This window comes from Artibeus jamaicensis, unplaced genomic scaffold (genome assembly GCF_021234435.1).
Source record: "Artibeus jamaicensis isolate MK-2021 breed Jamaican fruit bat unplaced genomic scaffold, CSHL_Jam_final contig_466, whole genome shotgun sequence".
Classification (NCBI taxonomy): domain Eukaryota; kingdom Metazoa; phylum Chordata; class Mammalia; order Chiroptera; family Phyllostomidae; genus Artibeus; species Artibeus jamaicensis.
This window is the reverse complement of record NW_026521844.1, coordinates 20,910,719-20,936,068: the sequence shown is the minus strand read 5'-3', so window position 1 is coordinate 20,936,068 and position 25,350 is coordinate 20,910,719. Positions and strand designations below refer to the sequence as shown.

Genomic DNA, 25,350 nt, shown 5'->3' with positions numbered 1-25,350 from the left:
AGTGCTAAACAAACATTAATTAAGTCTATGAATGAGTTTGATCAAGAGGAAAATAGAGGAGAGATTTGATGTGCTGTATTCTGAGTGTTTATCAGAAGACGTTAACAGAGAATTCAGAATAGAACTGAATACACCATAGCACTTTTAATTTGCTCATTGCTTCACAATTGATCCTTCATCACAGAGCCTAACGGTCTTTACCAGGTAGGCTAACAGCTGGAGGTCTGCTTAACTAACACCCAGCGGGGCGGAGGAGTTGGCTACTGCGGTGTCGACCCTGTCAAGGCGGAACAGAGCACTAGCCAGTGTCCAGGAATATCCTGTTTCAACACTGACACCCAGCTCTCCAACAGAACTTTTTAAAGGTCACCTCTGTATAGGATGCTGAATTTTGTAGTTTTTCATTAACTGACACTTTTTGTCACTACAGCACATCACATTAGCACAGGGTTTTACAGTGAAGTGCTCACAGTGCTTTCGACTCTTGCAGTTGAGTAAATAAGGCAGAGACAGTCTCAAGGCTGCCGGCGAGTGGAACAGCCTCAGAGCACAATGGCCCGTGAGTTGGAGAGCAAGTCCAGAATCCAGCCATGTACAGTCTTCTACTAGACCACAAATGTCAAGTGAATTTGGGAAAGCACGTGGAAGGATAAAGCTCATACTGATCTCCAGATTAAAGAATTGGGGGAGCTTCGTTTTATTAATTCAATTGGACTTTGTAGGAAGCTAACATATTTGTGTGAGTTACTCCTTGAAGAACAACAAAACAACTTGCTTCATTTCCCTCCTGTATTTTATAAGGGCCCCAACATGTATGTTTCCAAATCCCCTTGAGTTGTTCCATTCCAAAAAAGACTTAGCAACTTAATCTAAACTGAGATATTTTCCTGGTGATGACATTATGTCTTTTTAAAAAATATATTTTATTTTATTTTTAGAGAGAGGGGAAGGGAAGAAGAAAGAGAGGGAGAGAAACATCAATGTGTGGTTGCCTCTCATGTGCCCCCACTGAGGACCAGGCCCACAACCCAGGCATGTGCCCTGACTGGGAATTGAACAGCGACCCTTCGGCTCACAGCCTGCACTCAATCCACTCAGCCACACCAGCCAGGGAACATTATGTCTTTAAACACCATTTTTCTGAATATGAAAACAGAGATGATAAGGCAGCAAACAGAAAAAGGGCCATATTATTTGTCTGCTTAAAAATGACCATTATCCAGTAGAACTGTCCATCAAATAGAAAGAAAACTAAACTACAGTTGAGGTTCTGGAGAGAGTAAAATAAACTCAGCATAAATACTAGTGCAGGCTTCGCTGAATTGAATAGAAAACAGAGAACTTGTTTTAGAAAACTTACCACAAACCTACGTCAACTAGAGCTACACATGGGAACAAATGTACTCGGCGGCCCAGTGGCAAATATCTTCTAAAATGATACAGCACTAGATGGCAATTCAATTAATTGTAGAGTGCTCTATTCCAACATCACTCTGGTGCAGCTTAAAATGGCAAAGCCAGGAAGAAACTTAGAGATAATTGTAGTTCAGTCTTCTTATCTTCAAAGTCATGCAGAAACTTAGTATTATTTGGGATTACTTTTCCCACTTTGCCAGTTCCCAGTCAAGAGTTCTTTGCACTGTAACACAGCATCCTGCCAGCAGAGTTTGGCCAAGCATGCTGAGGAGTGGCCCCTAACAGACTGGCAAAGGAGCACATGGAGATGAGGAGGAAAGGCTTCACATGGGAACTAAGACAAACACCCTGCAGAAAATTAGGTCTAGAAATAGGCAAATATGTAATGGACATATTTTATAAATCTCCCTCTTATATTCTAGACACAAGTGAGGCTGCTGGGTAAGTACTGGGAATCCCTATCAGAATATCCAAAGGGCTGTTGTTACCTAGCCCTGAATCTAAAGGGAAGCAGCTAAGTAAATTCTACTGGTTCCTCACTGGTGGCAATAGAGGACTTTCTTTGCCAAAGGAAATTCAAAAAGAACAAAACTAAAATAATCTGAGATCTATGCCAATTTCAGCTGGGGATGAAGACTTGTCAAGTCTGCTCATGGTGTCCCTTCCGGTTTGTCCTCTACTCTTCTGCCTTGCCCCCATTGTCTAGGACAATGAGCGAGCTCTGCTGTTGCCCCCAGATAGCCTCCTGCTTCAATGATATCTCCCTTCTATCCCTTCTCACCAATCCCCCCTGTTGGAATAACTAAAACACAACTATAAAAACGTTGCTGGTCCCCCACTCCTTAGCTTCACACATCAGACCCTGAGCAGCTGGGCTCCCCCTCTCTGGCTGCATTGCCTGCAAACGGCCCACACCACAGCCTTGCCCGAGTGAACCTCATCTCCACCCCATCCATGCCTTCACACATCTATGCTTCTGAGCTGCTCAGCTCTGAGCACAGCCAAGATCAGAGGTGACCTCCCACCTGTGCCAGGTAACTGCACCTCATACCTGTATAAAACATGCATCTCACTACATTATCATTATCTGCATTTCTATTTACCTGCTTCCTCAGCTAGACCCTGAACTTCTCAATAGCCAGGAACATTTCTTTAATGATGCTCTCTGCCAATGTGAGTTAATTAAAAAGTGGCAAGGTTTTCACTGATTATTCAGATATAAATGAACTCAAGAGGTGGAGGGAACGAGCCAGGCCTGTTGCATTATAGCAGTGACACTGGCCTGCCTGAGCTGAGGGCAGGACTGAATGGCAAGCAGGCAGGTGACACAAAAGTCCCACCAGGTCCCCTACAGGAGAAAGAAGTGGTCTCGGGATCTGTCAGCAGGAGTGTATCCAATATGAACCTACTCCTCTTCTGCCACCTTTCCAAGGCCTAAAGCACAGAGATGACCTTCCCTAATCCTGAGTCCTGATAGCCCAAGGAGCAAATCAGAAAAGATAGGCCAGAGTGCATAATCACTGTCATGTCCACTCCCTCCCTTTCCTTAGAAGTAGACAAGGAGGGAGGAATATGTTCACTTAAGCTCAGGATAAGGCATTTCAGGGGAACAAAGGGTTCTTTATATATATTTTTCGTCTGAAAAAGTCAGGGAGTTCTACAAGTTATTACAATAAGAGATTTTTTTGAAACCCCAAACAGGAAAAAAATATTAAATTTCTCAGGATGGAAATTCATGACCGAATGAATGGCTGGCCCCACTCCCTCAGCACTCAGTAGACCAGGCTTCCAGAACATGATCTCGCACCAGCTCACTACGCGGCCTCCCCTGGCCTCAGTGCACCCATCTGGTCTGTGAGAGTGCCAGACTGGACATGCTCTGAGGCCCTTCCCCACCTTAAAACCATCAACCTCCAACCTGGAAAGCAGATCATACTTTGTCAAAGCACACGAGGTTTATCTGCCCACACATATTGATCCTCTGTGGGGAGATACAGAAGATCTTCTTTCTCATCAGCCTCTTTTGTGCGTACACGATGCCTGTGGTCAGGGCAGCTGGCAGCACCGGAGGGACTGTCACCGTGAGGAGAAGCAGGGCCATGGTTGCGGTATCTCTGGGAGGGACCTGGGGAGGGGAGGGACGTACAGGTTAGCCTAGCAGAAAAGGCTGTCACCCTTCCTGGCACCATCTCCTGCAACACCACCGGAGCTCTGGAAACTAAAGAATATTCCTAGTGAGTCTGCTCTCTTAGTGGGGCTGATTGTTCTCTTGGCTGTGCCTAATAAATGAACAAACTGTCTCTCACTACAGAACTAAGGAGACTCTGATCCTTACTCCATGTCCTTTTCTGACTCAGTTTTTTCTCCACTTAGCATTCCTTCCACTCAGAGCGCCATCCCTTCTCCGCCCATCCACATGCCCTCTGTACTCCCAGAGCGCTGGGACTAGTCTTGAGTAGTAACATTTCGAAAAGTGGCTTGGCTGTTGGATTATAAGTCTCTCTCTCCCTCTAGCCTACAAACTCCCTGGGCACAGCAGCTGTAGCTTATTCATCCTTGAATTTATCTTATCCATCTCCAGAGAGCTCAGCACAGGTTCTGCCTCGGAGGAGGTGTTCCGCACACACATTGAATGAACGGCAGCTTAACAAACACTATGACCGAGACTCGGACAAGATCTCAGTGAATATTGCGTGCTGGGGGGGGGCCAACAAGAAAAAGAGCTTGTGCTCACCAGACACACATGCTGGGACAGGCTCTGTGTTCAGCTACTTGCATTACTTAGTTTCTCCACAACTGTACGATGGAAATACCATTATTTTCTCTTAAGCACTTAACAAGTGAGGAAATCAAGGCTTAAATTATTTAAAACTTCCCCCAGGCCACAGGCTAATTAAGGGGAGGGGATCTGACCCCGAGGCTGTCTGACTCCAGGGCACAAACCCATAACCAGACTGTTGTATTATCAAGCCAGTGCTCACAGAGTGGAGATTTCAGGTAAATCTGAAGAAGTTCACAGGACTGATAAGGGCAGGGCCAAGATCAAATCACAGCGTTGCTTGTTATATTTTTCACATGCTCTAGATGTTAATGGCTCTATCCTCTCCAACCTTGCCTGTATTTTTATGAAATTAACCATAATTTTGGCGATAAAGTCCTCTTTTGAGTACTGGAATCACAGGTTCAAGTTCAATGGAAATGCTTGCTAGATACAGCTTTGGTCCAATCTCAGTTTATTACAAAATCCATCACACTCTGCTTCCCCCCCCCCCCCAGCCACAGAGCCGTTTTGACCCTGAGGACCCAGCTGTGTCTAAACCTGAGCCAATGCAGATAGAGGCAGCTAACAGCTCCACAGGTTTTGACCCACAAGAAGATGGGCTCTGTGATTAGCTTTGTTGCTTTGGTGCACATTGGATGTTGAGTCCTACCCACGAAAGCTTCCTTCCCAATCATTGCCATCGCCCCCTGGTCCACGAGACAAGGCATTTTGCCTATTTTCCTGCTCAACACTTCTGCTCCTGGATGAACTGGCACATTGCCTCAAAGTACAGCCCCACTGAATTCGACAATTTGTCTTGCTCTTTCAGAGTCCATTCTACTGGTGCCAGTTTGTTCTGGCCTCCTCTAGATGGGCTCCCTGGGGAGAGACTTTGGATTGAAATGACTACTCAGAGCTCAAGTGATAACATGAATATGGCCTAGAATTTTTGTGACTGTGTCTTTTCCCACCAATATTATCCCTCTCCCCTCCAACACACATGCTCAATGAACTGGATGCTTCCAGTTGGGACACTGTAAGTAGGTCACCCAGAGCCAGCTTCATGCCTATGTTTGAAACCTTTTATTCACATTTTTTTCTTCTTCCCTATGAGCCCACACTGCTGAGCTCCCAGCATATCTCACAGAAGAGACTGAACGCCTCATAAGAGAATCAGACTCTCAGGACCAGGAAGAACCTCAGAGGTCATTTGTGACAACCTTTCCCTCTCCCACCATCACAACTATTGAGAGAGAGAAATCCAAATGAAACAGATGCCCTGAAGCCTAAAGACAGTTGGCATCCAGGCAGCATGCACATCCTTAAAAGTAGACATTAAAGTTAATCTCTGAACCTAATGAAACACAGGATGCAACTTTTTGACTACATGGTATGTTGGGTATGCTCTGGACAATGTACACACTCAGATATGTCAACACTGGCTAATAGTTCGAATTTCTGGACATGACGTTCAAGATCTCTTTCAGCTGAATATCTATCTTGCTAGACTTCATCTCTTAACTGCTTGCTGGTTCCAGAAAACCCCTACACATTTCTTCCTTTGTGTTTGGTCACTCAAATTAGTATGCCCTTCCTGCTCTCTCATCTGATTCACTAAATCCTCCCCATCCTATCAGGCTTCCTCTGAGGCTATTTGAGCTCAGGTATCACCTTGCCACACATGCAGTCACCTCTCAGTCCCATCCAAGTGGTGACAAGAACTATGAATTTTGCAATGTTTTGTAGCTGTACCATCCAATATAATTTTCACTAACCACATATGGCTATTTAAATTTAAATTGATTAAATAATTGAATTATTTTCATTAATTGATTAAAATAATTAATGAAAATGAAGGAAAATTGAAATTCACTTCCTCACTTGCACTAGCCACAATTTAGGTGCTCAGTAGGTGCACATCACTAAGGGATTCCAAAGTGGGCGCGGTGTTTATACTGTACAGAGGGTTTCCATCACCCTAGCAGGCTCTGTGGGACAGCTGAAATTCACAGAATAGTGGGACTCAGGGGTAACCATATCTCACTAATCCTTTTCAGTAGGTCAAACTCCGGGACAACACTATAATATAAACGAGCCTTACCCCCAATACTTACTCCATGGTACATATACACACCAAGGGCATAGAAAAACCCCACAACTCCAAGGCAAGCCAGAAATACTATGAACTTGAAGGCATCACTGTATAGTTTGAAGTTCAGAGGCCGGGGGTAAAGGATGGATCTCACCAAGTCCCCTTTGGCTGTATTGTAACCTGCATGAAAATAGGTAATTACAGGCAGAGTAAGATCCTTTTACAGTTTCTCCCAAACCATGATTAGTTTACATTGAATTAAGGACTGGTTGACGGTCCTCTGAACATGGAATGAAAACAGCACTGCTATGACCTCATAGGGTATTTCCATTCATTGTCCTCACAGCTCACTGAGAACAATGAATAGCACTCCCTCAGCCCTGCTCAATTTCTCTTGCTCCTGGAGTCAGGGCATCCATCAGTGGCTCACATTGTGACACCCACTCATGCATGGCCTTGGGGGAAAGGAGAATAAGGAGCTGATGGACACAGTGGCCAGAGTAGGTGAGCTGCTGAGAAAGGAAGACTTTGAAGTGCAAATGTGTGTTGAAAATAATAGAAAATAAAGAGAAAAAGAAAACATAAGGCAAGTAATTTCTTAAATACATATATATGCCTTTGATCATGTCATTTTTATGCTCAGAAACCTACCTGAACCCCCATTTTCTATAATAAAGTTCACATTTCTCGGCATGGCATTTGAGGTCCCCTTAAATCTGGTCTATTCCTTCCTTGCTAGACTTATCTCCTAACTGTTCACTGGCCCCAGAAGACCCCTGTGCTTTCCTCCCTTTGTGTTTTGCAGACACAAACTAACATGTCTCTCTGGCTCTCTGAAATGATTAGCTAAACAATTCCTATCCCACCAGGCTTGGCTCAAAGTGCTACTTCATTGAATAACTTTTCCAGAGTTCTACTTTTGTACATCATATCAAAATTAATCTCTTCACTTTTTGGAGTCCCTCTAGCACTTGGCCATATGACATCCATCACTGCTCTGTTTTTTAGTCAGCTGCAAATCCATCTGTCTCCCACCCCATGCCATAATCTTTAAGGGCAACGAGTGAGTCCCTCATGACTTTTTTCTTTAGCCCTCAGTGCATAACGCTTAGTAGATACTCATTAATATTTAAAGTTGACTGCTATACATTCTAGATATGAGTCAGTGCCAGTATAAAACATGCCTTAGTGCCACTACTTGTTGAACATCTTGTCTCCTGAAACATGGCTTTGTAGGCTTTGGAGTAAAGAAGCAGAACTTTCTCTAACTTGTCACCTGAGCATCATACAAGCTCAGATCCTACAGTTTATATGATCTCTACCCATTTGCTTCTGCTTATCAATAGGCTGAGAGATCCTCTCTTGCCTGCTGATTACTTTAGACAAAACTTCACTTTTTTTAGTTAAACAAAATTAGGTGGAACAATTGAATCATAACCCAAACTAAAGTGGAGATATATCAAAGTGCAAGGTGTGTTTTATATCTGTGAATATGTCGGTGGCAGAAACACAGGTCAGGGGTGAATGCCAGAACTGGGACAGAGCATGCAAGGTGCTGGCTGGGTGATACCATGTGAAAGTGGCGACTGATTCTAATACACTTGAAAAGTTTTTGAATGTAATGTTCATAGACTGCTTCAAATCATGTTTTATACATGTGACTTGGTGGCAGATTGAGGAGGAATAGGTTAGAGAAAGGTTGGACAAAATACAAGAAAGATACCTGAGGTGAGAATTGAAAATGAACAGTCAAAAGAATGTTTCTGTTGTAATAGTTTAAGCAGGCATGATGAAGGCTTGGACAAAGTCAGGGTGAAGGGGAAGGAGAGGGAGACAGGACTCAGGAGGTAGTCTTAGAATGGCCGGGATGTGCCCTGTTTGGTATGGAATGAAGTGGGGAGTAAAGATGACATGACGCTAGCCAGATGGTGCTGTTGTTAACAGAAAGAAGTGATAGAGGAGAATGTGTTCACGTCCAGACACCTTGACTTTGAAGTGTCTGTGGGGCACCCAAGCAGAAATGCCCAGCAGGGACCTTGACGTTAAAGCCTGGCAAGCAACTGGTTGAAAGGAAAATGTCCTCAAGTGACAGCGGTTGAAACTGTCTTCTGGGTAATCACTTAGAGTGGGTACAGAAAAGAGAGGGTGCCTAGGGACACAAGAAAAAAACAAAAACATGGTTTTGGCTTTGAGGATATATGTACTTTACCCCTGTATTTGCTTCATCATCTGCAAGGGTTTTAATAATGAATAATTCAGTTAAAAATGGTGGCAAAATTGTGGCAACTTAGAATAATAAAGGCTTGATTGGAAATGAGTGTGGCTGTTATTACCAGGAGGTGGTAAACTCCATAATCCTTAATAGGTTTCCCCAAATCCAACTCCCCCACCTTCAATCATAGACTACATTTGTGAAAATGGAATTGACTAACCTGTTTGCAAAACAACCGCTTTTACTTGTCCCTGTGCAGAAGGCTTGACCTGGACCACTTCTGTTCCACAGAAAAGGACGTGCTTCCGATAGTCCTCTGAGCTGTGGGCTTTCCAGGGCATTGTATTCTCCATAGCAGGCAATGGTGTCTTTGTAACAGGTATACTCTCTCCTAGAGAAGATTATATTTTCTGATTCTGTGCAGACTGTAGCTAGTTATTTAGAGTGGGTGCTTGCTATTTTCAAGAAAGTATACAAACCACAGCTAATCCCGTCTGAATGACCATCCATTGGGTCAGATGATTATTGTTAGGGATGTTGGTGATGCAGAGCATGGTGCACTTGATTATATTTCAACTATTTATTTAAGACCTGCCTATCTTTTCCACACCTGGCCTACATGGTTTGCTGTTATAATTTTTAAAAACAGCCTATTTTAGTGAAAACAGTTGTTATAATCATTCCCACAAGTGTTCTAAAATTAAGCCCAACACTACTCTAGGCAATAAAGGAGCAGTGAAGCATGTATATAATTACTATTGTTTGCCCTTCATTCACCTATTTATCTGTCCATTCATTCATTCAGTGCTATTTTTAAGTGCTTACTCTGTGCCAGTCATTACTGTAAGTGCCAAGAACATAATAATGAATAAGACAGATAGAAGTCCTGCCCTCATAAAGCTCAGGGAGTCAGGAAAGTAAACAGCACTAAATATTCAAACACAATAAAGTGAATATTTTGATGGTAGTTCCACATGGTCTGAAGATTGCACTTAAACTGAAGTGAGAGATTTCCTGGATGATTAGGAAATGACGATGTCAAAGGAGAGTGAGGCCAGCCAGATCAAGCAGAGCAAGGAGAGAAAAGTGTGCTTGGATGAAGTGAGGGAAAGAGCATGGTGTGCCCTGGGCACTTGACTGTTGAGGTTGTTTAGAACACTGATCGTAAAGGTAGAGGGAAGCAGTTCAGGAGTAGAGAGATGAGTGAGAAATGATACCTTCATAAAATCTGTAAAATACTCCTCATGGTCTTTTGGAGCTGGAAGTGAAAGATAGAAACCAATATAACAAGACAGGAACTTCTCTTTTCTCCTGAATGCCTTCTCAGCTCTAAACTCATGAACTAGCTCTTAACTATGTAGATACATCGGTAATAATGTCTATCTTCATATTGCCTCTCTCCCCAGCTCTTGTTTTGTGTATCCCAACTGTGGGCTGTTCCTCCCAGCCTGGACATCCTTCTCAACTCAACAAATCTAAAGTCCGTATCAATATCTTTAACCTTAAACTTCCACTTGGCTTTCCTATCTCTTTATGGCACCATTCTATTTCCAAGCAGCAGTTTTACAATCCCCAAATCATCTTTACTTCCTTCTCTTCCCATACTCTGCTCCACTCTCTCATGAAATCATTCCCCAAGCCCTGCTGCTTTTCCTTGTGAGTGTGCCTCACTGGGTCCTTCCTGAACTCTTGCATCCAGGTCCGAATGACTTCACTGGCGATTGCTGTCTGACTCACAGTAGTTTCATTAACAACGGATCAGCTGTGATTTGTTTGCTTTTTTGAAGTACAAACACATTCTCTGGGTTATCTGAGGTTACAGTGGGTGTAATTTATCTTTTTTATTAATAAATTCTCAACCACAATCTGCCTTGACTTTCCGAGTTAAAAAAAAGCCTCCAATCCTTCTTTCTATATTTCTCCTTTACTCTCATGCTACTACCATACTCACAACACTTCTGACCCCACAACAAGCAATTCTTTGACACGAGCTGGTTGTCCTACAATTTAACTCAATTCAACTCACTTACGACACTGTCTACCTAGAGATAGCACCCAATCCCACAGGTTAGGAGCTCAGTCCTGCAGGACTGTTCCCGACTCACTTCAGACACCAACTGCAAGTCTATATTGTCACCTGTGCTTCTGACCAATGTATCTGAGGTTCCCATTACACCCTCTTCTGGGGTTTGGTTATTTTGCTAAGTGGCTCCCAGAACTGAGGCAAACACTTACATTTACCAGCTTATTAAAGAATGTGATAAAGGATACAGATGAACAGCCAGATGAAGAGATACATAGGGTGAGGTCTGGGACGGCCCCTCGTGCAGAAGTTGGGGTGCATCACTCTCCTGTAAGGAAGGTGTTCACCCACCTGGAAGCTCTCTGCACCTATATCGTTGGGATTTTATGGAGGTTTCCTCATACAGGCGTGATCAATTGATCAGCTCTGTTTCCATCCCCTGTCCCTTCTCTGGTGGATGTGGGGCAGGTGGCTGGAAAGCCCAAGATTCTAACCATGGCTTGGTCTTTCGGGTGATCGGCTCCCACCCTGGAGCCCACCCCAGTCCCCTTACGAGAACAAAAAATGCTTCTATTAGTCTTATCACTTAGTAAATTATCATAAGGATTTCAGGGGTTTTGTGCCATGAACCAGGGATATATGTAAGTAAATGTATATAAATTATATACTATATATTAAAATATAAATTTAATTACAATTTAATATACAATATAACATATTGATGTATCGTATTACATTATCATACAATATAATAAAGTATATTATTTATTATTGTATCAACAGATAGTTATAATTTATAGTTTTATGAAGTTATAAATTATATGTTTTATATGCTATATAAGTTATATACTTATGATTTATATGTAATATATTTCTATAATGTGTAAATTTATATAAAGCATTTATATGAAATATATAAATACCTACAATATATAGAGAGAGATTTATATCTCTCTATATCTACAAAGGGATTTTTTCCTATTATGTCAAACCTCTGAACTGGTCTCGCCACTCCAGCCCCTCCCCTTTACTCATTCCACATTACTTCCAGATAAAACCTATCAAAGACCCCTTTTATCATCTTATGTTTTTTTTCTCAAAACTCCATAGGCTTTTCCATTGCCATTACTAACAAACTACAAACTCCCTTGCTAGATTGTCAAAGCCACCATGTCTGAGCATTACTGGCTGCTATTTCCAACCCGAACTCCAGCTACCTGAGGCCGCTTGCACATCCTATTATTATTGACCCTCAGGCTTTGCCGGCGCCTTTTCTCTGCTTTCTCTGATGGCTGGAAGGCAGGCTATTTAACATGCAAGGACAATTAGCTTAGGATTCAAAAAAGATACATTTTGGCCACAAAATAAAAAAGTTAATAATGCATCCTGGCTCCCAGATTTAAGAAACAGTAGAATGAATTTAAATTCCACCAGTCTTGTCCTAAATGTTTAATTAGCAAGAAAACATGTCCTGTTCCTAATTTGAAAACACTATTATATTGATTATAGTCATACAACTTTAGGTTCTATCACTCCCTCTAGGTCATAACTGAGGGCAGGGGTTTTAACATGTATAACTTTTTATATTCCTCATCCTCACCACTGTATGTAATAGGTTCAAAATACTTGTTTTTGCTGAGTGCTGGATTGGTAAAAACAATTACCCAGGTTTTTTTACGACTGGTCATTCAAAAACTAGCTTTCTACCATGTACCAAAAACTCGGTATATTTTTCTACTTGTACCAAAAACTAAGTACATTTTTCTACTTGTACCAAAAACTAGGTACATTTTTTACATCCTAAGGTGCAAGAAGCTATACAATTTTATTCTCGATCCTGAATATTCTTCAGAAAATTCCTTTCTCTGAGCACTATTCTTGTCATTTTCATTAGAACAAGTATGGTATCCATCCATCATGTAGGTTTATCAATTGGATTCTAAATGGCTTTGTAAAAGGGATAGAAGCTCTTGACAAATCTCCAAACCATTGGGCCACATTGTTTTTAAGTCAGCCTTTGTAAAGGCAGATACTTATAGATGATTACAAATGTTGCTCTACCTTTATCAGAGAATAGTAACCCACAATTTACAATTAACCTAATGTTAATGAATCGTTTCTGCACACAAAACCAATAGTATCAGAAACCGGTAGCTATTCAGTCACCAGAGATGGAAGTTGTTGGAGATAGTGCTCCGGAGATAAGGTTCGCATCAGATGTTTTCGCAGTCTCTTTTTCCCTATTCCCACGTTAATAAGGAGTCTTGTGCTTGGACTTTCTTGGTAACCCGAGAAAGAATAAACTCTTCTACAAAAGTCTGGAGGTCTCAGCAGGCTAGCGAGGATTTCAAAAAGAAGTGACACGCACCATCCACTGTTCAGTTTGTTCCAGGACCTGGAGGCCCTGTCTGCCGTGAAAGGGAGACTCTCTCCCTTGTCCCCAGGGAGCCAGCCGCCTCTGCATGAGGACAGTGATCGAAATGCCATGTCCATGTTTGTTTGTATTTCTGGGACCACTGAGGGCAGGGACTATTCCTCACTTATCTTGTTGACTTTAGCACACAACACAGTGCCTGACACATAGTAGGCATTGCCGAATCTTTATAGAGTCAATGGATGAGCGAAAGAGTAAATGAAAGAAAAGGAAGAAAAAAGAACTCATGGACATGGACAACAGTGTGGTGACTGCAGGGGGGCAGGTCAGGGAGGTGGAAGAGGGTATAGGGGCCAAATGGTAATGGAAAAATACAATAAAGTACTGAAAAAATAAATAAACTAATAAAAACATTTTAAAAAGAAAAGGAAAAAAGGGTGAGAGGAGAAAAGGAAGGAAGAAGAGAGAAGACCTGACCTATCAACCAATTATGAGCTTATTTGATAGGATATAAATGTGAACTAACCACTTAGGGAAATTCCTAGGTTCCAACTTGAAGCAGAGCATACTTTCCACAGGCACATTCCAAACAAGGCAGTCATTCTAAAGCACAGAGGGAGAAGGAGGAGATGAGGGCAGGGTGGCTATTACCCCTCTCACCCACCATTATCCACAAGAGAATGAGGAGCCAGTAGTTATAAGCAGAGGTTCTGGGGTTAAGACACCCTGGTTTAAGTATTTCATTTTTTTTCACAGAACTTAAAACTGTTGGAAGCTTATGTTATTTGCTTATTTTCATATCTTCTGTCTCCCCACGATAATGTCAGTTTCAGGGGAACAGAAATCCTATTTGCCTCGTTCACTGCTGTATCCCTAGCGTCCAGGAGCGTGTCTGCTCCAAAGTAAGGAGTAACAAAACATGTGTGGAATGAACAAACGAATGAAGGAAGAAATGAATAAACAAGTGGATTCAAATCTCAGCTTGACTACTTTTAAGCTGTGTGACCTTAGGTAAATTACTTACCCTCTCTGGGCTTTATATTTGCCCACCTTTATAGGGTTGTGGATTGAAAGAAATTATATATATATATATATATATATATATATATATATATATATATATATATATAAAACATGTTGCACAGTGCCTAATAACATGTAAGAACTAAGTATAATTAGCTATTGTGCTAAGAGAAAACTTCAAAATAATAGTAGAATTTCCCCCATGGTATTCCTTTTTGCCAATTGATCACCTTGTGAGGAGCTAGATCTTGAAAGAGATCATTGCCTCAGGAGGAATTTTAAAAGGACAGAGGAGTTGAAAGCTAGGTTTTGGGTTTCAAAAGTCATTCGTTAGTGTGATCAGGAGTTTGAGAGACTTCTCGGGAGTAAAAACAAAGCTATCTCATTCACCACGCCCTTCTACTCCTTTTCTAGCTAACTAGAAATCCCTGGGCTTGTAGTTGAAAGGAAATCCAAAGGAAACTCAAATCCTGTGTGTCCTTGACACAAGGTAGAAACATTCTGGAAGCTTGTGGAAACTGAGAGCCAAAGGCACCTGGTTTTGCCTCCTTTTCCAGGTACATAGGCCTGCTTCAGTTCCCAAGTCCAGAGTGAAGTGGGGGCACCAGAAAGAGGGGCTGCCCTTCTTCCGAACCCCCTCCACATGCCTTGCACACATCAGGCAGCCAGCCCAGACCTGGAGGACCTGCACACCAATGGGATAGCCGTCAACTTCTACCAGCCACTCCACACTGCACACTTCCAAGGGTGGTGATTCTTGGAGCCAATGTAAAAATGAAATGTAGTTATAAAACAAAGTGGAACTTCTTGCATAGTCAAGAACGAGGCTAAGGAGATGAGGAGGAGGAAGATCTTGTGACGGGCACGTGCTACAGATAGGAATACCCAGTGGAAGAGAAAGGAGATGAGGCACAAAAAATGACAGCACAGTGTCACTCCTCTTAGAATCACCCTCCTCTCTCCTATGGTCCCAAATGTCACCTCTTGTTCTAATTCTCTCACTCACTCTCTGAGCAGCCCTGCCCCCTTCACTTCAATTCCCTCATCTGTAAATGGGGTATTATAATAACTCCTACTGTAATTTGCCTTGTGTTACAATAAAGTGAGATATAAAAGTTATTTATAACATGTAAACTGCTATATAGATACTGGGAGTATTTACTGTTCTGGTTCTTGCATAATTAAAGACTTCTCTATATGTAAAGGTCTATTTTGCATATGGAGGAAAAATACCTGAGTCACATTTGTAGGTAAATGCTCTAGGAATACACTTTCAGGTTTAGGACTCTAACCCCCATCTGTTTTTTTCAGTCAGGGTCCTTTTCACAAACGTGTGCATGAGTGAAAGGATCTATGTAGGCTGTAAAATCAAGTATTCAGAGCATGGTGGTACTTAGAGCTTTTTGAAGAAATGAACAAGAAAGAAATACTTCTGTCTTATGTGTCTGTCTCTGAAATCAACTTTTATCAGTACTTAGGTGACATAGATATTAATTCTGGTGACTTTATTTTTCCAGAAACAGCCCTAGAGAAAGCCACTTATGATTTAAGTTCATTTTAGGTCAGTTTTGCACATTTGTAGAAAAAGAGTCTTGTTTACCCTTTCTACTTCTCTGGAACTCTCTGAGTTTTCCCCAGAATCAAGGCAAGAACTGTGCACCTGCGTCAGACTCGGGGGAGCAAATCCTGCTCCCCACCCTCCCTGTTTTCTTAACCCATGTTCTCTGTCCCCAACGAGAGCAGCCATTCTTCACTGTCAGGCTTCTGGGAAGCATGAGGCAGTTGCTGCCTTTGAGTGAGGAGGACAGTTCTCAGGCCCGAGGTTTGCACGTTGGGTACTATGGCAACACTCTGGATGGAGGATATGATTAGTATGCAGATCCTCATCACTGTCATTATAAGAAAGTTAGATTTCAGCACATTAAAGGGGTATTTTGCAATTACACTGAACATATTTATGTTTACCACACTTTCTTGTCTCAATTTTAAATTAAGCAGACCCATTTTTAATTTGAAGTCTGCTTGTGTTGAACAATTTAGGGGTAGATAATGACTGCCTTTACATTTAGGTGATATTAAAAAGGAGAGAGAGAGAGAGTGTGTGTGTGTGTGTGTGTGTGTGTGTTCCTGCCTTCAGCTATTTGGATATCGAAAAATGCAACAATTTGTAAACACAAAAGACAAATAGTTTCTATTTTTGTGTTGCTGTGTAGTCTCTTCTTCTGTCATTAGGATATTCTGTGTTGTTGTTGTTGCTTTGCCTAAAGAATATTTTGCAAATAGTGCCTTACTAATTACACAGATTCCATTGGATTTTACAAGTGGCAATGAGAACAAGGACAGTTTAAACCACAGCTAGAAAACTGGCTTTCTGCTCGGTGAGGTCACCTAGAAATCACATCCTAGAGAACAGAACTGCTGCACCACTTTTGCCGGAGGTTCCACCCAGTCTCCTTCCCAGTGACACCTGGGACTCGGGCTTCCACGCATAGAGAGCAGGGCTGGATGCGCGAGGCGCTCTGACTGCTGTGAGAGTGGTAGGCTTAGGCTGTGTTTTGTTTGGATAAAAATAAAAACTATTCTCTTATTTATGAAGAAATTGTGCATCAGATAGTGTAGTGGTCCCACTCTCCTCAGAACCCTGTACACCCTATTCAGCCCGCCCATCAGGCTGGATTCTTTCATTGTTAAATGTTTCCTAGTCACATATATTGTGTCTCCCTCACCCATCTCTCTATACCTTCCCCTGGGCCTGGTATAAGCAGGTAAGTATATACCGATCTGCTTTGCTAACACTTGGCCTAGATTTTGGACAGGAAAGAAGAAGCTCCATGGCAACTGCCTACCTGTGAGCATGCCTTCATTCACCACACAGCTTCCTTCGATCAGAACAGCATCGCATGGCAACGAAAACCTTCCTGGGAGAATAAGGACATCTCCAGGAACCAAGAGGTGGGACTCCAGCTCCTGCAAACCTATACAACAGCACAGTGTTCATGACTCTGAGCTTTTCCTGTGTTTACTTTAAAGTGAAAGTGACTGAAAACTCTTGTCAGCCTGTTGGCACTGACTGCCCTGTGTGCTCACCTGCACCACTCAACCCGATCCCCAGAAACCAGGGTTGGGGAATTGATTCCTGGGCCATAGCAAAGGATCAGCTCAGCAAACAAGACTCCACCTTGACCGTAGTCCCTGGGACAGTGCTCTGCCCACAGCAGACACTGCAGGACCTTGCTCAACAGCAGACTGCCCCCTTACTCTCTTTGGCTGAGTTCCTGACATATTGTGGCACACTGTGTCCTTTGAAGGAGACCTAAAGGGAAACGTCTGCTGCCCTGGGGTACAGCTCCTCCTTGCTCACGGAGAGCCATGACCACCTCCCTCCCCCCAGGCGACATCAAGAGCAAATGCCAGTGTCCAACTAGCCATCTACAAGCCTCATTCAAGCTTTCATTCTGGTTAGATCAAAATGTATATATAACGCAGGGTCTGTTTGGTATGCTTAGTTAGGGAAATCAAAAAACCACAAGAAGGCTTAGCCAGTAACATTCAAATGAGTAAAATATGGAGTGCAGAGAAAATTTGAAGTAACCTACACACTGCAGGACAATGGTTTAATCAAGGCTGAGATGAGAATAAGCCATGCAAGATATGTAAGGTACAAATTTCAACAAAGTCCTCATTCTCAGCATTCCTGCAGGTATAGGTCAGCCTTTGCATGATCTTGTCTTCCTAACTTTTCATCTCAGATACCCTGTTTGCCTCACTTTGGCCCCATTCCTGGGTTCAATCAGCAAAGCCTGTTTCTCATGGACTAATAGCAATAAATGAGGTGGAATGCACCCTGAAATATTAGGATGCTAAAGATGGCAGAATACATATCTCTTACCTTTGCCTTTTACAGTGATTGTAACCTGGACTTTGTTGTGATCCTCCACAAGGTTGTGCAGCTTCACTGATTGCTGTCAATCAAAAGTCAGCATTTAAATGTTAGTCCATAACCGGAAAAGCACATGATCTCAAATTAGCGAATGGCAAACTGATTCTGAGCAAAGACTCAAGTTCCGCCTTTGATGCTCCTGCTTCCCTTCTCCAACCCCTAGTTTATCGAGCTCCCTATTTGCAGAAGCAGAAATGTTCATTAGTTTAATGCTATTTCAATCCAAGGAAAAATAATGCACAGCCACTGTCCCTAAGGACCTGAGCTAAGGCACAGAGGCTTCACTCCTGGAGGATGTTGGGTTAGACTGGGGAAGAAGGAGATCACACACAGGTCACTTCCCCCTCTGTGCCTCTGTTTCCCTGCCTGTAAAACAACACAGCCAAATGTGATTTGTAAGTGACATGCCATTGTGAGAATCTGTGAAGACTCTTGTTGTGTTTGGACTGCATGGGGAACAGGCATCCCCTCCTTTACGACCTGGTGGATTTGCATGTTGGGTAAGTCTGCAGAGTGGAGCCACGCCGCTCTGCTGACATCCTGATGCTTTCTCTTATGGGTTCTTTAGCTTATTTAATGCCCTTTTCTGCATCTGAAACTGGAGCTCACTATATCTATTTTATAGAGTTGTTTTAGTTAGTTAATCTTCACCTTAATTATCCCTTTGAATGGTACTGACTACTAAGGTAAGAGCTCAAAGAGTGTTAGCGATTAACACGTTGTTGGAAAAACAGTTCTCTGAGTATACCAGCTGGAAAAATTTGCTCGAGGTGGAATTCACTGAGGTATGACCCTCTGCAAAGCAGAGGAAGTGGAAGCATCCTGTACAAGTAGAGGCAGCTTCTCCTAGATTACTCAAGAGATAGGAAGGCAGAGGTGAGAGGACTGTGTTGTTCATACAGTTCCCCACACCGACTTTGGCGCCATCGGCCAGAGGGAGTGGGTTGCTGGCCCAGCGGGGGCCTGGAAGGCACGGCCCATCTCTGTGGGTGTCAGTTACTGGGTACCTCTAAGAAGAAGAGGTCTGAGTACTGTCAACAGGACTTAAACACAGCTTGAGCTAATTCAAATATAAACTTTTTCCTTTTAGATGTTATGGTAAATTATTTTTATCTGTTCTCTGGATGATTTTTAACATTACAAATGTCACCAGGCTAAGACAAGCATTATACATAATTATGCAACTTTCCTCTTGAGAAAACATAATGAATTCTGTGTTAATATTTATATAGAACAATTTATTATTTATTTCAGATTTGTATGAAAAGCTAAACTTCAATCATTTGGAGCAATTGAGTGGAAAGAGTGATATTACCATTAGGCACATACTCACGCCCTAACTAGCATGCCTTCCTGAGGCTGGCCTGTTGAGACATTCATTTCTTTTTTTTTAATTAAGATTTTATTTATTTATCTTTAGAGGGGAAGGGAAGGAGAGAGAGAGAAATATTAATGTATGATTGCTTCTCATGTGTCCCCTGCTGGGAACTGGTCCCTGCTAGGAACTGGCCTGCAACCCAGGCATGTGCCCTGACTGGGAATCGAACCACGATGTTTTGGTTCGAAGGCCTGCACTCAATCCACTGACCTACACCAGCCAGGGCTTGGAACATTCATTTCATTGATAGATAACAGTGAGGAAGTCAGCGGTGGCCCTGTGGCTGGAGCACTGTATTCTGTCAGGATTCCCGAGTTGTGGTTCAGGCTTCCCCATTAACCAGTTATGTACTAGATATCAGAAATTTCACCTTGTAAATTAGTTGTTTCTTATGTAGACAAATTAAATTGGATCATTTTCCAGTTTCCTTCAAGCTCTAAAATGGCATTGTATTGATTTATTTTGTATGTCAGAGTTTTATTAAAGACCTCCAAGACTTCATAGAAGAAATACCCAGGGTAATAAAATGACTTGAATTATCATTCTCTTTTGGAAGTTTAAAACTTGTCATACAACTACTTTGTGCCAGGCACTATTATAAGCACTTGGAATATACTGATTGATTTTTTTGATTTTTAAAGTAATCCTATGAAGAAATGTTATTATCTCCAATGTACATATAACAAAACAAAAGCAGAAAAAACAAGGGTTTGAAAACGTTCAAGTAACTTACCCACAATCATATACTTACTAAGTATTAAGAATGACAATCAAACCCAGTTCATCTGGCTCTAAAGCCTTTTCTATTGATGAATATGTTTTCCTAAAGTGCTTGGAAAGAGCTCTTTTTCCTTTAAGAAGATAAACATCCTTCATGAGAAATTTTTTAAAGTTATTTTCTTGCTTAGCAAACTCTTTTAGTCAATGACATGACAACTTCAACCTAGCTTAAGAGGATGATAATGAACACATTTGAAAGTGATGAAGTACAAGTTAAGAATGCTTGACTGTAATTCTCAGTACTCATTATGGCATGAAGCTGAATTTGTTTATCAGACTTAGCATTCTTTAGAACCTGCCTTGCTCCCATGACTTTGCTCGAGCTACTCCCTAGCATGTTCACCACAGTTTTCTACCAGCAAACTCTTGCTAATTCTTCACATGAAGCCCTGCTCCAATGCCACCTTCACTCTGAAAGTCCCTAACGTCCCCAAGAAGGATGGATTGCTCTGCTCTCTGTGCTCCCACCTGTATTACTGTACTGATCGCATTCCATTACAGCTCTCTGTCCCTTTGTCAGGGCTCCCCTGCAGGTCCTGCACTTCAAAGAAGGAACCATGTGTTCACCTATGTATCCCCTGAAGTTTATCACATAGTGGTCCTCAGAAAATATTTCTTTAATAGAACTGAATTGTTCTACTTCTCTGGCAATATTGGAATAGGATAATGTAAGCATCGTCTTTGAGCTAATGTACTCAGAAGCTCTACAAACACAGGTTTCCATGACAACCAACCAGCTAGGAGAAAGCAAGTGCTGTGATGCTTGCCTGGTTTTGAAGCCAGCTACCTCATTGTCATTAGGCCCTCTCTGGTTCTCTCGTCCCTGTTCAGTAGGACCAGAATCAGTTTCCAAGACTAATTTTCAGAGTGTTATTATTTGGCATTTGTTGCTGTGCTTCCTTGTGTTTGCTGTGGCCGGATTTCCTCCAGAGATGAGTAACAAGGTCAGGTGATTCCTGAGCCTGGCTCCGTCCTGAATGACGCAGAATGGGTTGGATACTCTTGTCACTATTTCTAGCAGCCACCCGTGGAGCCAGCAATGGAGAACGTGATACAGTTCAATAGAAATACAGTTGAGTGCCAAGGTCTACATTGAAACCTGTACCAAAGTGGTTGGAAAGGGACTGCACAGGGTGTTTCTGGCTTATACAAAATAAGATCTCTCTGTGCAGGCTGATTCAGGGCTACATGAGATGCAGAAAAATATTTTACTCCACTCCAGTCAACACCCCCCTCCTTATAATTTTAAAAAGCGCATATTTGTTTAGCATGGTAGGTAGGAGGTGGAAGCACACACTCCTTTATTCCTACCAACACCCTTCCCCAAATCTGCTTTTGTTATAAAATTACCAAACAATCATTTATGACCCCAAGGAAGCTCGTGGGACTCTTTGAAATTGTGCTCAATGAATGTAACATTGTAACCGTGGGAAATCGTAGCTCACCCCACCATTCTTTTGACATTGTTTCTGTAACTGCTGACTCTAATATGTAGCTTGTAGATAAACAGCATGTTTATATAAGACTCCTAGCAAAAAACCTCAGAGAACACAGACTCTGACCTTTATTTAGGCAAGGCATGCCAGCTCCAGGAGATTTGGGGATCTTCATCCATGGAGCCAGGATGACGTGAAGTCAGGATGCTACACACAGGGCCGTCTCTTGCCTTACAAGAATGGACTGTGCTTGTCTGCATGTAGAGAACTTTCAACCCCCTCCCTTGATCTCTTTGTTCTGTTCCTCTCCCCCTCCTTATAAAAACCTTTGCCTCCATTCAGAGGTAGAAATGGGCTTTGAGACAAGACTCCCCCATCTTCCAGGTGGGAGGCACCTGAAAATAAACCACTTTCCTTTACATCAGCACCTGCCTCTTAAGTTTTGGCTTCCATAGCAGCAAGCAGCCAGACCTGCATTCAGTTCCAGGACAGTTTGTTGTTCTTGACCTGGAGTCAGGAAACTTGTGGCCAAGATCTAGGGTATGAGCAAGTCACTTCACCTCTCTGAATCCCCTGTCCTTCCTGTTCAGGTGATGGAAGGTAGAACAATTGTGCAGGTATTATTTTATGTTTGCTATGCCCCACACAGCACAAACATTATGGATGAGGGAGCCATTCCAAACTATAAAATGCTAAGTACATATTGACTGTTGAGTATTTGTGATTTAAATTGCAAAGATACAGTTTCAGGAAGCTGGCCCTTTTTGTTTAGTGTCACAAGATGCTCTACGGGTTAGGTTGGATAAGCTTCTATTTAATAAATACTAACTGCTAATAAGATTAGTGTCTGCTTCTTGAAAAAGTCTTTTGCAATACTGCCATCAAATCTGCTGTTCCCAAGTTAGTCAGTGTTTTGAGCACAGGCATTCGGAATTCTGTTAAAATATAGATCTTAAATGTTTAAAGTACTTTTAAAAAGGATTTGAAAATAAATATTTAAAAAGTTACAAATAGAAAAAAGTTGTAGAAGAGGACACATGTAGAAGCAGATCAGGAAAACCAGAAACCATAAAGAAAAGAGAAATATATTTGATTAGACACATTTTAAATATCTGACCAATGTCAAGGTCAAGAAAAAAAAAAGACTAAAAAATCAAAATTTTCACCCTGACTGGTTTGGCTCAGTGGATTGAGTGCCAGTCTGCCAACCAAAGGGTCACCGGTTTGATTCCCAGTCAGGGCACATGCCTGGGTTGCAGGCCAGGTCCCCAGTAGGGAGACACATGAGAAGCAACCACACATTGATGTTTCTCTCCCTCTCTTTCTCTCTCCCTCCCTCTCTCTCTAAAAAACACATAAATAAAATCCTTTTTAAAAAAGTTTTTTCCACATACCTGATGAATATAAAGAGGCAGTAAATAGAAAAAATATGAATTGTTATTAGACAAAGAAAAGTGTATCTCTTTTCACTAGTAATTGGGGAAATATAAATTAAGATATAATTTTAATGAGATAATTTTTAAAAGCATATTAAATTGAAAAATTTTAAATATCAACATATAACATCAAATGTTGGTGAAGATCTGGGGAAATGAATACTCTCATCTGTTTCTGAAAGGAGAATAAATTATTTAATTGGGAGAAATAATATCATACCTATGAGCATACAAAATATACATATTTTGGATTTAGCAACTGGGCTAAAATATAAACATTAGTATATAAGGACACACCTATAGAGTGGTTATGTTTAATTCAAAATATTTATGGTGGAAAAAATTGAAGAGAGAACTCATTATTTTTCATAAGTAATAGAATGGCTGAGTAAATTATTGTACCATGTAATATTATATCATTATTTTTAAACATCATCCAGAAGTATTTGCTTACTTGGTGGATGACCATTTTGTATGTTGTAAAGTAAAAAAAAAGAAAAGCAACTTCCAAATTAATGACTGTAGTAAGATGTTCCTTTAGTAAAACAAATTAATGAATACAAATTAATAAATACTAAATGCAAATTAATAAATTATGCATTAATTAATTTAGTAAAACAAATTAATAACTACATAAATTAATCATATTTCTGTTTATTTTATAGAGTAAAAACAATGAAGAAACATGTTCAGATAATAATTAAATAGATAAATAAATTATCTATTAAATAGATGATTAAATAAATAAATTTATTTATAGATAAATAAATAAGTTGATAGATGTATTTGAGATCTCAGTGGTTAAATTTGCCTTTTTTGTGAATTCTCCTAAAATAATAGCTCTTAAACCTTTAGAATAAATAAAAATCACCTGTTATAAAACAGTTAAAAAGTGAAGATTCCTGTTATTACCCTAGATATTTTTATTTAATAGGTCAAGAACTCAGGAAATCTCAAGTAATTCTCTTACTACAACATGGCTTTCTAGAGTACAGAATCAACTGCATTTTTTCTACAACCCTTCCCTTAACTCTTACACATAAATATCTATATTTATTTTTGGTTCCTTAAAGAAAGATAGACCTGCACTCCAAAGGAAGAAATGGACATTGTAAAAGGATTTCAAAGAGAAACTGAAATTTGTCATAAACACAGAGATGGGAAATGTGTGGGACCAAGTCAGTATTTGACTCAGGAGAAGTATATACGAACATTCTAGGGGGCATAATCCATCATTTACTTGGGATTCATTGATTGTAAGTAAGAGAAACTTGTTAATCTGGTTTAGGCAGAAGATGAGAATTTATGAGGATTCAAGGATGTTTTAGGAACCTAAGGTGGAGGGTGCAGCCAAGTCTCCCGAGGGCTCCGAATAGGAGCAGGAAGTGCCATGAGGCCCAGGTTACTCTTCCTGTCTTTGCTAGACTGCAAATTGCTCACCTCTGAGTCTCACTGCATATTTGGTTCATTCTTTTGCTCTTTCTGTGCCAAAGTTTTTTCTCTGCTTGTCCATACTCAGGAAACAATTATGGCCACCCTGGTTCTAGCTAGCTATACATCATTTCTCAGATCCTGGTCCTAACAGGGAATGAGCAGCAGCTTTAAGCTCTTATTTTCAGATCTTAAGCAAAAAGACTTGTTGGCCTCACTCTTGTTGATGGATTGGATTTCACTGGTTCAAAGTGCCCTTGGCACCAATAAACAGTGGCAGTGGAGGGACAGAGCCACATGGAACAAACTAGTTGCAGGCTGCCACAGCTCTGGGTGCGCTCAGTTTTCAGAGAAGAGGAGTGAAGGTAGGGCACTTTCCCCAAAATGTGTACTTCATGCCATCTTTGTCGTAGACTTGGAGGCTGGAGGGAGCAACCCGAGTTCTTGGGTTCAGCCTTTGGTAAAGTCCCTCTGTACTTGAGCTCCATGAGCTACTGATGCATATTTATAGTATGTATGCCTTTTGTGGTTAAAGTAGTTTAAGTAGGTTTCTATTGTGTGCACAAATCCTGATTTGTAGTTTGTCTGGGTAGTCGGTTCAGTGTCTAGTAGGGCCCTACAGTAATTTACTCAAGTCTGCAACAAGTGCTCCCAGATTTCCAGGGGCCAGAAAGTTTCTTAGTCTTGTTTTAAAGTTTCCAAAGATCCTATTTTTGAATTCCTTATTGGTGGCTGTGGGAAAATGATAGAATCCTAAAGCAGTGGGACCTAAAGAACAAGAGTTTAGCCACCCCCATTTACAGCTGAGAAAAGTGAGCCCAAGCAGGAGAGGAGAGTCCAGAGTCACACGAAGAGGGAGTCACTGGTAATTAGAAGCCCTGTGATGTGGTGCTTCCTTGTTCAAGTTTTGTGTAGGGCTCCTCCTTCCATCTCTGTGCATCCTCCCATCTTTTCATCACTTACTTTCTCCACTCTGGGAATAATCATGTAAACAGCAACAGCAACATCAGTGATAGCATGAACTAATGTTTGGCCAGTGCTCATGATG

General features: G+C 41.4%; 1 protein-coding gene across 1 annotated transcript in view; it reads right to left on the bottom strand.

Annotated features, from left to right (window-relative positions):
* The window catches only part of ATP13A4 (ATPase 13A4), a 239,599-nt gene that overhangs the window by 49,713 nt on the left and 164,536 nt on the right, over nucleotides 1-25,350 (bottom strand). Inside the window, exons 36-40 of the mRNA XM_053667251.1 lie at nucleotides 17,791-17,863; nucleotides 16,748-16,876; nucleotides 8,702-8,872; nucleotides 6,292-6,449; nucleotides 3,353-3,541 (exon numbers count right to left, since the gene is read on the bottom strand). Of these exons, the coding sequence (XP_053523226.1) occupies nucleotides 3,353-3,541; nucleotides 6,292-6,449; nucleotides 8,702-8,872; nucleotides 16,748-16,876; nucleotides 17,791-17,863 (720 nt within the window). The remainder of the gene's footprint in view (nucleotides 1-3,352; nucleotides 3,542-6,291; nucleotides 6,450-8,701; nucleotides 8,873-16,747; nucleotides 16,877-17,790; nucleotides 17,864-25,350) is intronic.